The following is a 12,298-nucleotide window of genomic DNA, read 5'->3' as shown; positions in this document are numbered from 1 at the left end:
AGAAATGTGGAGGACTACATAATAAAATTTACAAATATAATTTTAAAAGAAATAGAGATCTAAATAATTGGAAAGGTGCTTCCATGCTGGAAGAATAAATTATGTTAAGGACAGAGTAGAGGAGGGATATGAGGAAAGAATAATCAGTACTACAAACCTTTTAAAACAGTTGCCTAAAAACATACCACTGTGGGGCTTTCTAAAATACACACACACACACACACACACACACACACACACACACACATATTTAAAGAGTTTAGATGTAGTTACTCTATATCAGGGTAACAATTCCCTCCTCTAAACACCACAGGACAACACATGAAAAGTCAGGAATAGGTTTCCTCTCTACCATAGACACCCCCCCCCCCAAATATTACATCTGTCTTAGTTTGGGTTTTACTGCTGTGAACAGACACCATGACCAAGGCAACTCTTATAACGATAACATTTAATTGAAGCTGGCTTACAGATTCAGAGGTTCAGTCCATTATCAAGGAAGGAACATGGTAGCATCCAGGCAGGCATGGGGCAAGAGGAGCTGAGAGTTCTACATCTTCATCCAAAGACAGACAAGAGAAGACTGGCTTCCAGGAAGTTAGAATGAGGATCTTAAAGCCCATGTCCACAATGACACACTTCCTCCAACAAGGCCACACCTCCTAATAGTGCCATTCCTTGGGCAAAGCATATTCAAAGCATCACAATAGGCTATTGTCATTGCTCTTACTTGCCCTCCAGAACCTTATTGCTGAAGATACCACACACTTGGGTCACAGAACATGGAGAAATAAAGCAGATACTGACCCAGATAAGTCATACCTAATGGCTAGTTTTTCTAATGCTAGAAGGTGCTAATGTATGCTGCCAGAGGACAAAAGGAATTCAATCTTATCCAGCTGTGAGTCCTGTGAGCTACAACAACTGCCCTGGTAAGATAAACCCTCTTGTGCAATAGTAACGTTTAAATGTTATGGAGTAGTCATGGGAGTTCAGTCACTTCTGATTGAACATAGTGCCCACTGTACACAGTGGGAACCATGCTTGGTACCATGGTCAAGGCTAAAAAGCTGTGGCCAGAGAGGCCATAGTCCCTAGAGAGAGAACATACTAGTGTTACTCTGCAAAATGGGCACAGTATTAAATTGAGTCCTAAGAACTTAATGTTACATCCATAGATTAATGGATCTCTCAAACCTCATCAGAGGAGCTTCTTTTTGTAGTAGATGATAATTAACACAGAGACTACACCTGAGCAAGGTACAGAGAGCAAAGACTGGAGTAATCAACCCTAAATGGAATATCGCTGTCACACCCTATCTTCGCAAGGCCCTAACGTCATGATAGAAGAGTGGATGGGAAGATGGCAAGACCAGGGGCAGTGGATGACTCTAAGGAAACACAGTTTTCTGGACATAACAGGAAGGTAGTTGCACGTATAAACTTAATAGTAGCTGTAATAGCATGTACAAGACCTGTGCAAGCCCAAGCAGGATGAAATCCCACCAGTGGATGAGGATGGTGGCCATAAAGTCCCATTTCTGATTAGGAGCTATTGTTTATAGATAATTGCTGAGAGAGGAAGAGTCAGTTTTCTTTAAAGGTGTAGCCCCTGGTAGATCAATCTTGTTGTAGTGGATGGACACACACCCAAGAGTATAGGCAGCACAAATTGCACACTATGAAGGCACAAAGTTGGATGCATACGGAAGGGGAGAGAATGGATCTGGAAGGATCTTGGGGTGAATGTAATCAAAATACAAGGTATGAATGTTCTAATACATTCTCTACTGTTACAATAAACCAATGACCAAAAATAACTTGGGGAAGAAAGCATTTATTTGACTTACAGGATACAGACCATCATTGAGGGAAGCCAAGACATGAACCTAGAGGTAGGAACTGAAGCAGAGCTTGTGGAAACATGCTGCTTGCTGGCTTGTTCTCCCTGGCTTGCTCAGCTACTTTCTTTTACAACCTAGGCTTACCTGCACAGGGTTGGTGCCCCCTACAGTGGTCTGAGTCCTCCTACATCAATTATCTGTCGATGTAATACCCCTACAATCATGCCCACATGCCAGTCTGATAGAGGCAGTTCTCCACAATTGAAATTCCTTCTTCCCAAACACATCTAAATTTGTGTCACGTGGACAAAAAATAATCAGAACAATTAAATTTGCAACTATATAGTTAATAAATAGTTAAATAAATAGTTAATAAAACTATTTATAAAAGATTAAATCGTCCTAAGATAATAGTACTATATGGTCTATAAATTTAATCCCTATCTTAGCGACTTTTCTATTGCTGTGAAAAAACACTGCAACCAAGGCAACTTATAAAAGCAATCACTTAATTCAGGTGCAGTTTCAGAGAATTAAGAGTCTGTGATGGCAGAGTGAAGGAACAGCTAAGAGCTCATATCCTGATCCACAACCAGGAGGAAAAGGGAGACCACTAGAAATCCCAGGAGTGTTCTGAAACCTGAAACCACCACCACCACCACCACCACCATAGCACACCTCCTTCAAAAGGCCATACCTTCCAATCTTTCCCAAAGGGTTCCATTAACTGAGGACTATGAACCTATTGTGGGCTATTCTCATTCAAATTACTACAATCCCCATCCAAACCCCAGCAGAAATCCACAAGCAGATTGGGAAAATGTAAGTTAATGAGAATTGCCTCAGCAAATTTCAAAAAGAACAAAGTTGGGGGACTCACACTTCCCAATTTCAAAACATATTATAAAAAATTACATAATAACTTTTGGAGCCCATCCTAGTCAGAGAGGTAAATATACTAACTTCAGATCTCCACCTATCCCTCGTCTTCTCCAACCAATCCCCCAGTCTTATCCCAGTTTGCTGCAGACCAACTACTGCTGCCTTACCTTCCTCTCTTCTGCCCCTGCCTAAATCCACTCCACTTCTGCCCTGTGCTCCAATAGAGATCACTTAGCCCTCCTCCTTCAACTTTCCTTCCTCCTTCATCACTTAATCCTGGCCCTCAACTCTGGCAGGTATTTTCTAGAAACCTACAGGCCACTATGACCAGGGAGGCAAGTAGGCTAACTACAGATCTATTCTTCTCTTCTAGATAAAATTCTCTAGTCTTCTTCCCAGTTCTGTAGCTGACCACCTGTTACAGCCTCCCTTGTCCCCACCTCTATCTCCAATGGATCACAGAGATCTTCCCCTCCAAATTTCTTCACCCCTACTCATTGCTTTATCCCAGTTCCCAACTCCAGTAAGCATTCCCTGGGAGCCATGCTCTGACCAGGGAAGCTTGCAGTCTAACAGTGGATCTTCACCTCTCCCTCCTCTTTTCTAGTTCCCCAGTCTTGTTCCCATCTCTGTAGCAGACCACCTCCTGTGGCCTACACCTACCCCTGCTGCATTCCCAATGGATTATGTAGAGCTCCACTAACCTTCCTCCTCCCTCATCCTGTTATTCCAACCCAACTCCAGCAGGCATTCTCTGAGAACCTGGCAGCCAAGTCAGCCAGAGAAGCAAGGAAGCCAGCTATGGATCTTCACTCTCCATCCTCTCCTACATATCCAATCCTCCAGTCTCAATCCCAGCTCTGTAGCAATCTCTCTGTTGTGGCCTCTCCTCATTTTCTGTCATCATTCCCAGGAAATTTAGCAGATCCTGGTGGAACAGATTCTGCTCTGCTGTGGACATCCTCAGACCCTGCTCTCCTAGCCTGCTCACCATTCCTAAGTGTTAGCTCCCAATATCTAGGAAGACATTTTACACAGAATCCTCAGGGGCCACACCTATCAGGATCACAGAAGAATTTCCTACTGGGCAACACACAGCTAGCACGCTTTCTTAAACAGAGAGGACAACAGAAACCATGGATCAAAACACTTGCCCACCAGAGACAAGACCAGATATCAACACCTTGAATTACAACCCTCCCAAATGCAGATGCCTAGATGTTAGCATGAAAACACAATAACAGCAAGGATAATATGTCTTCACTAAAGCCCAGCAACCTTAACACAGTATGCTTCAATTACTGCAATACAACTAAAGCAGAAGACAGAAACCTTAAATTAGCCTTTATGATAGAATATTCTGAATAAATCCCTTAAAGAAATCTATGAAACACAAACAGTAAAAGAAAATAAACAAAACAGTTCAAGACCTGAAAGTGGTAATGGAATCAATAAAGAAAACCAAAACTGAGGGAAACTGGACATGAAAAATTTAGGATTTCAAACAGGAACCTTAAAGGCAAGCCTCACCAACAGAATACAAGAGATGAAAAAAATGAACGCCAAGCAATAAAAGACATGGTAGAAGAAATGGATACCTTTGTCAAAGAAAACATAAAATCATTTTTTTTAATGCTGGCATAAAACATCTAAAAAATCTGGCACACTATGAAAAGACCAAATCTAAGAAAGACAGAAATAGAGGAAGGAGAAGAAAACCAGTGAAAGGCATAAAAAATATTTTCAACAAAATCATAGAAAAAAATTTTTTCTAACTTAAAGGAAATGCCTCTCAAGGTACAAGAAGCATACAGAGCACCACAAGTACTAGATCAGAAAAGACATTCTCCTTGGCACATAATAATCAGAACGGCAAATAAACAGAATAAGAAAGAGCTACATTAAGAGCTACAACAAGAAAATACAGATGTAGTAGACCTATTAGCATTAGTCTTCTCAGTGAAGACTCAAAAAGCCAGATGGGCCTGGACAGATGTCCTTCAGAATCTAAGAGACTACAAATACCAGCCCAGACTACTATACCCGCAAAACTTTCAGTTATAATAGATGAAGAAAATGAAACATTTCATGATAAAACAAACTTTAAGCAACATTTATTTACAAATAGAGCCCTACAGAAGGCACTAAAAGGAAACCTCCAACCTAAAGAGGTAGAACACACTCAAGAAAACACCAAAACAAATTCCAAAAGAAGGGAAACACACACACACACAACACCACAAAAACAAAACACCAGGAATCAACAAACACTGCTCATTGATATCTCTCAACACCAACCAGTGGTCTGTGCTGCAACTCTAAGATGCTAGATCACTATACCTTGCAAAACTTTTAATCACCATCGATGGAGAAAATAAGATATTCTATAGTAAAGTCAAATGTAAACAATATCTCCCTACAAATGCAGTCATACAGAATGTGCTAAAAGGAAAACTACATCCTACCGAGATTAACTACAGACTAACAAAATGGATGCAAAAACATGATCCATCCTGATGTTTCATCTAAAAAACACACTTTGACATCAAGGCTAGATATTACCTCAGGGTTAAAGGTTGGAAAAAGATATTCCAAGCTAATGGACCCAAGAAACAAGCTGGGACAGGCACTTTAATATCTAACAAAATAGACTTCAAAACCAAAACTCAGCAAAGAGACGGGGAAGAACCCTACATACTCAGCAGAGGAAAAATCCACCAAGAGGACATTTCCATTCTTAACATCATGTGGCAAATACAAGAGCACCCAAGTTTGTAAGAGAAACACTGCTACAGCTCAAATAACATATTTACCTTCACACATTGATAGTAGGAGACGTCAATACTCAAGTCTCAGCAACAAAAAGATCATCCAGACAAAAACTAAACATAGAAATTGCTAGAGCTGACTGATGTAAAGAAAAAAAGCAGGGAGGGGAGGTGGTGGTTGTGGTGCTGCACATAACAGATATTTACAGAACATTTTACACAAACACAAAAAAGAAGTTGAACAAGGTATCTAGAAATGGAAAGATCTTCCATGTTCATGATTTGATGGGATTAATATAGTAAAAATGGCAATCCTGACAAAAGCAATCTACAAGTTCAATGCAACCCCCATCACAACTTCAACACGATTCTTCACAGATCCTAGAAGGCCAATTTTCAGCTTCATGATAAGGCCCTATTCTGAAGACACAATGCATTTCAGTTGTAGGATATATATCAAGTTGGAACTGACTGGAAAATTTCCTCCATGCTGGCTAGCATTCATAGTGATGGAAAGTACTATGCAGGCTGCTGGGGAAGAGAAGACATTGGTGATGTTACCTAGTGCTGGACCCTGCATGCTACAATACTGACCTACCAGGCAAGATGTGCTTACAGGTGCAATGGTGACATGAAGGTTATTGGGATAATCAACTACATACTGATGCTTCACAGAAGGGAGCCAATGCCTGGTACTGTAACTGTAGTGACAAGCCCAAGGCTCAAGAGGTCATAGGCTCTAGAGGGGAACACCATTACTGTTGTTCCATTAAATATACAGATCAAACTGCCTTCTAAATAGCTATGTATAGACCTGTAGATTAGTATTGCTCTCATCTAGGCAAAGAAGTGTCTATCTTTGGTGGGCAGCAGTTAATGCAGAGACTGCCAGAGTGCTAAGAATTAAGTTCTTATTGAGTGCTTAGAGCTAAATGGAACCTCTTTTTCACATACCTGCCTTGGGCTCAGGGAACATTGTAGAAAGAATAGTGTTAAGAATATAAGAGCCAGCAGAAGGAAAGAAGCCTGTGAAATGCTTTCTTGGAGATATAACATAATTGTCATGAATTGCTGTAGCTACTTGTTACCTGTTCGAGGCCTGCTCAATATCAAGTGAACAAGATTAGGTAACATTCCAGAGGGCATCACTAATTGGACTTTTGGTTTTGTTTTTGTTTTTAAAGGAGAAGACCTGAAGGAAGAACAGTATGGGCCAGGAGCCAGGATGGGGCTTATACGTCTAATCACAGCGCTGCCATTGTGAGCCCAGTCCATGCTACACAGTGAACAGACTAAGCAGGGAGTACAGAATGACCTTGTCTCAGTAAAAAAGGGCAAAAGATCTAAAAAGGAATTTCTCCAAAGAAGGCGTGAAAATGGCCTATATGCTCATGAGAAGATATTCAGCCTTCAGGTAGATGCAAGTCAAAACCAGGTGATTCCACTTCATACTCACTAGAGTGGCCAAAGTACCAAAGATGACCACGGCAAGTGTAAAGTGCGTTACCCAGCAAGCAGCAAGCTCCTTTTTCCTCTCATGTGACCCATGGGAATGCTACTAAGCTGACTCCACAGTACCAGAGGGACTGTGGGCACAAGTAAAGCACAGAAAACCCAAAGAAGGAGAAACAGAGATTAATTACATAAAAAAATAGATGTTATGATCACTCTTATAGTAACAATTTTAACAACTTATGATATTCAAGGTAAATTAAGCAAAACAAGGGAGTCATAGCACATGCTACGTGTTACAGAAAGTAAGATAATATATTCAGAGTTATATATGTAATGATGTCTGAAAATACTTGGGAAAGTGCTACCACTGACCATCTGAGAAATGGAGATGAGAGATATGAGAGGAGAGTTTGCAGATCATCACTTTTGGACCAGGAACTGTATCAAACATTGAAAGTAATCCTTACACAGTTTACTACTTTTATAATGAGGCAACTCCTCCAACCACTGGAAGCGTATGACTCGGATAGGGCAGAACTTCAGTCACATCACAGACCTGTAGCCTGGGCACACTAGCTACACACTTGGTATCTCCACTAGAACCACTGGTGCATTATTCGCTTTATAAAGGAAGGATGTGACAGCTAGTGTGGCAGTCTGTGCCTGTAATTCTAGCACTAGAGAGGTAAAACAGGGAGATCATGAAGTTGAGGTCAGCCTGAGCTACATGAGTTCCCGGCCAGGATGGGCTGCATGATAAAACGGATGACATGGGTTCGATTCCAAAACCTACATGGAGGAAGGAGAAAACTCACTCCTGTGTGTTGTTGTTTGGCTTCTACACACATGTAAGGCATGCATGTGCATTCACAGGAAGATGCACCTGAGCAATGACAACCACAGTGGTCCTCTAGTCTCTACACATGTGCGTGGATGGATGCCTGCACATAAACATGCTCCTCCATACACGAGCGCACAGTAAACACATGTGTGGGTACAAGTGCATACACATTAATATTTTTGCCTAGAATGAAGAAGGTGGGAATTTGATCCAATGCTGAGACAAAAATATTTTAAAATTGCACTGGTGATGTAGATCTCTATTCCCATCTTTCGTTTGTTTTGGGTTTTGTGAGACAAGATCTTACTAGCTTGCTCAGACTAGCCTGGAACTTGTAATCCCTCTACCTCAACCTTTACGTGCAAGGATGAAAGTCATATGCCACATCAACCTCCATATTTCCCTTTTTCTTTAAGTATCAATGTTATTCTCTTGAAACAGCAATCTCAGAGCTACAGGAAGTTCACAACTTACCCTGAAAAACTTGTAAATATGGGAAAGAACCAAGTTGATGCCAATTTGAATAAATCTTCCATTTTGAATAGGGGTCAAGAAAAGTTTAAGTTCTAAGACCTCTCTGGATGAGCGACATCCTGGTTGGCAAGTTGAGACATGAATGCTGGGCAAGTCGCCCTGTCATCGTTGAGCAAACCAGCCAATGAGAACAGGATAAGTGTACCATGAAGGCAGGTTCCTGGGTGGAAAATGTAACTGAAACTTGGCACAGATGTTTGTGGCTTTTGTGATTTGTGTGCTTAAAAGCTTGAGTGCTTGAAAGCATTCTGGCTTGGATCACAGTGACCCCATAACAGTGAGACAAGGGGGGGTGCTCCTTGCACAGAGTCAGTTTAAAAAGCTGAGGAGGAATATGATTAGCCCACTTTGGGCCATATGCTTACCCCCAAACCAATTACCACAGACATACAAATAATGTATTAGGACTAGCTCACCTCGCAGCAGGTACTCAGAGGAGAAGACTGGTTAGCTATTGACTAATCCCTTTTTACATGGATCTGGACTAATGACATATACAAAGTCTAAGTTCAGAGGATGGATTCTATATTTTACATAATATACAAGTTAATATTGCAAGGAGATTTATAACATTAAAATGCCATTTGAATACATTTATACCTTAAAAGACTTTATCTGCTCCATTACTGTGGTACACATAGTAATCGTAGGATTCTCTTTTGGTTCTTCTTCAGGTTTCTCTTCCATCAGAGATCGTTTTCTTGCTGCCTTTCTTCTTTCTTGTAATTCTTTCTTTTGCTTAGTGTGGAAGAACTTCAGTGTCCTAAAAACTTCTCTGGAAAACTCATCTATGTCAGCTTCCATACTTTCTCCATTAAGGTCCAGAAACCCTCCATCCATCCACCTGAAGTTAAAGGAAAAGTCATTTTAAAACTCACATTTTTTAACTAGACAGAAGTATTAAGAAAATTTTGTGTATATTCCTCATTTTTTTTCTGTAAGAGAGACAACTAAGGCACACAGGTAGAGCTGATGGAAAAAGAATAGATTGAACAGCATCATTTCAACAACAGTGCCTGTGCTAAAACATGCATCCAATTACAAATAGGCAATAATACTATCCAAGTAAATGCAAACTTGACCCCACACATCTAATTTTGTGTTAGTAAGCCAGCTACATAAAATGCAGACTAAGAACACTGTTTATACCATTTGCTTAATTTTTTTTATTATGTTACCCAAAATTACCGTTTTTCTGTTCGCTGCCACTTCAGAACAAAATTAAAAAACTTCTGGTAGGGCTCAATGGTGACTTTTAATTTTTCCAGTTCAGGATACTTTGTCAATTCCCATTTGAAAAGTTCCTCTTCTTTATTAATAAACTGAACAGCTTCTTCTGATTCCTGAATCCGTTTCTGTAGCTGTCTTACATCTGCCACATACTAAAAGCAAACAAATGTCCATTTTAGAAATATCCAGATGATATTATAACAAGACTGCATAATACTACATCAGGTATGTTCTTTTATTTATACAGTGACCTTAAATATTAACTTTACAACATCACTACAACGAGGAGTAATATATCGTTACACTATGTGATAATAAATGAAGTCAAACAGTATCAGGCTTAAGAATCAAGTAAACCTTTGTTTGATATGGTAAATTCATGCTTGCTTATTTTGAAACCAGTGTTAATCTGCCCTGTATTAACCTATAGCTGACCACAGTCACAGCCCTATATGTATCTGACCTGATGCATGCGGTCCAGTTCTGCAAACTCCGTGAACTCCTCCATGCGACGTGATTCTTTTTCTATTTCCAAAATCAGTTTTTCTCTCTTGGCTACTAGTTCATTTTCTTTTGCATGTTTAGCATTCTCAATGAGCTTTTTAAAAAGATAATTTAATGATATTAGTTAATGCAGTATAAAGAAAAGAATTTACAAAGAAAAACATGAATGTTTTATAGTAATTTAGAGAAAATGGGAACAGAATCATTTTCTTTATTGACTGATGTAAAAATGCAAAATGTAAATCACAGAGACAAATTTTCCAAGAGCTTTCACAACACAAAATTATTAATTATATAGTTTGACTTTTTAATGTATTTGGTATAATATTAAAAGCTAACATTTTTGAGTATACACATACCATACATCAAGAGCTGTTAAGTATCCTTTCTATGTTATTATTTTCTCTTCAAAGAAAAAGAGATATATGGAAGTCGAGAGGGACATCAAAGTTACAAGATCATAAAAGAAAAAAAATCTTGTCTATCCCATGCTTCTCATTATTATTCTCTTATGTCTCCCAATTCAGGATAAAGCAACTGGTTACTTCTTGGGGTTTTAAATTATATTCAGTCTGATATAAAATCCTAAAGCTGCAACTTCCAATCTCTGTGAATTTGAACAAGTGAATCAACTTCTCTGAGTTTCATTTTAATCATCTATAAAATGAGGCAAATAGGAGTGGCTGGCATCTTATGCGTATTTAATAATTTAATAAACAGGAGCCACTTAGGTCAGCGCTGACTATGACTTGCTGTAATTTTTTTGACCTCTTGCTTTCATCCTACATTTACTCAAGCTGCTGAGTTAAGCCTAGAAGCATGTTCTAAGCTGGCAAGGCCATAACAGGTAACAGACAGACACATCGAGGCACATTAAGTTCCTAAAGTCAGTGGCAAATTGGTATGAAAATGAAACATCCACACTGTACTTAAAATGCCAGAAATGTGGACAGTGAGACGGCTCAGCCAATAAAGGTGACTGCCACTAAACCTGATAGCCTGAGTTCAATACCCAGGCCCCATAAGTAGAAGTAGAGGCAACTCCTGAAAAATTATCCTCTTTTCTCCACATGCATGCCATAGCACATACACACACACACACACACACACACACACACACACACACACACNNNCANATNNGNGCACACACACACAGAGAGAGAGAGAGAGAGAGAGAGAGAGAGAGAGAGAATGAAAGGAAGGAGGAGGGGAAATGATACTAAAAATGACAGAACATGAATTATACACTTAAAAATATACTTACTTCATCATTCTCATCAAAGACAGGGGTAATTTTAGTAGGCCACAAGAGGACAGTTGCATTTAAATTTAAGTCTTCTTGAGACATTAGAAGAGCATCTAAAAAGTAACTCATTTGGCGTTTAGATTCCTACAAAAGAAACTCTAGATATATATATCATATAAGAAGAATAGAGCCAACAATCTCTAATGTTCTTTCAAATTTAACATTTTATGTACTGTCCAACTCACATAGATATTTCAACAGTTTAATTCCTATGTTTATTTGGCTTTAAGCCATATACCTATACCTTAATGTAAGTTTTAAAGCACTTTAAATGTACTGGTGGCACAGGCTTGTAGGATTTGCTGAAGGAGGCAGAGGCAGGAGGACTACCAGGTTGAGGCCAGCCTGGGCTAGACATTCTTAGCAGGGCATGGTAGAGAATGCCTTTAATTCCAGCACTCAGGAAGTAGAGGCAGAGGCAGGTAGATCTCAATAAATTCAAAGCCAGTCTAGTCTACAGTTGACTTCCAGGACAGCCAGGGATACACACACACACACACACAAAAACTCTGTCTCAAAAACAAAACACAAAACAACAAACCCCAAAACAAAAAACAAACAAAGCTGGCTTAGTGTGCAATACACTTGCTGCACAAGACCTGAGTTTCACTCCCCAGCATTAAACAGTAAACAGGTGTAGTGGCGTGTGCCTGTGATGCCAGCATGGTGAAGATGGAGACAGGATGGTCTGAGGGACTTATTAACCGGAAAGACTTGCTGAACAAACAAACAAGCAGGAGAGGGAGAAAGGAAGACAACTGATGTTGAATTCTGGCCTCCACACACAAAGCCCATGTGCATCTCCCCCACAAACACATTTACATTTACAAAGTTATTTCTTACTTATTGTTGACTTAATATAAAGGTAACTCTTTGACTCTTTGTATATGATTTTATTTTTTTTAAAGATTTATTTATTTATTATATGTAAGTA

At 39.5% G+C, this 12,298-nt stretch overlaps 1 protein-coding gene across 1 annotated transcript in view; it reads right to left on the bottom strand.

The window, feature by feature from the left end:
• Dnah12 (dynein axonemal heavy chain 12) overlaps positions 1-12,298 on the bottom strand; it is a 184,675-nt gene that overhangs the window by 149,384 nt on the left and 22,993 nt on the right. Inside the window, exons 13-16 of the mRNA XM_021181341.1 lie at positions 11,323-11,448; positions 10,018-10,152; positions 9,513-9,706; positions 8,925-9,168 (exon numbers count right to left, since the gene is read on the bottom strand). Coding sequence (XP_021037000.1) covers positions 8,925-9,168; positions 9,513-9,706; positions 10,018-10,152; positions 11,323-11,448 — 699 coding nt within the window. The remainder of the gene's footprint in view (positions 1-8,924; positions 9,169-9,512; positions 9,707-10,017; positions 10,153-11,322; positions 11,449-12,298) is intronic.

This window comes from Mus caroli, chromosome 14 (genome assembly GCF_900094665.2).
Source record: "Mus caroli chromosome 14, CAROLI_EIJ_v1.1, whole genome shotgun sequence".
Taxonomy (NCBI): Eukaryota; Metazoa; Chordata; class Mammalia; order Rodentia; family Muridae; genus Mus; species Mus caroli.
Note: the sequence above shows the minus strand (reverse complement) of the source record. Positions and strands in the feature narration are given on the sequence as shown.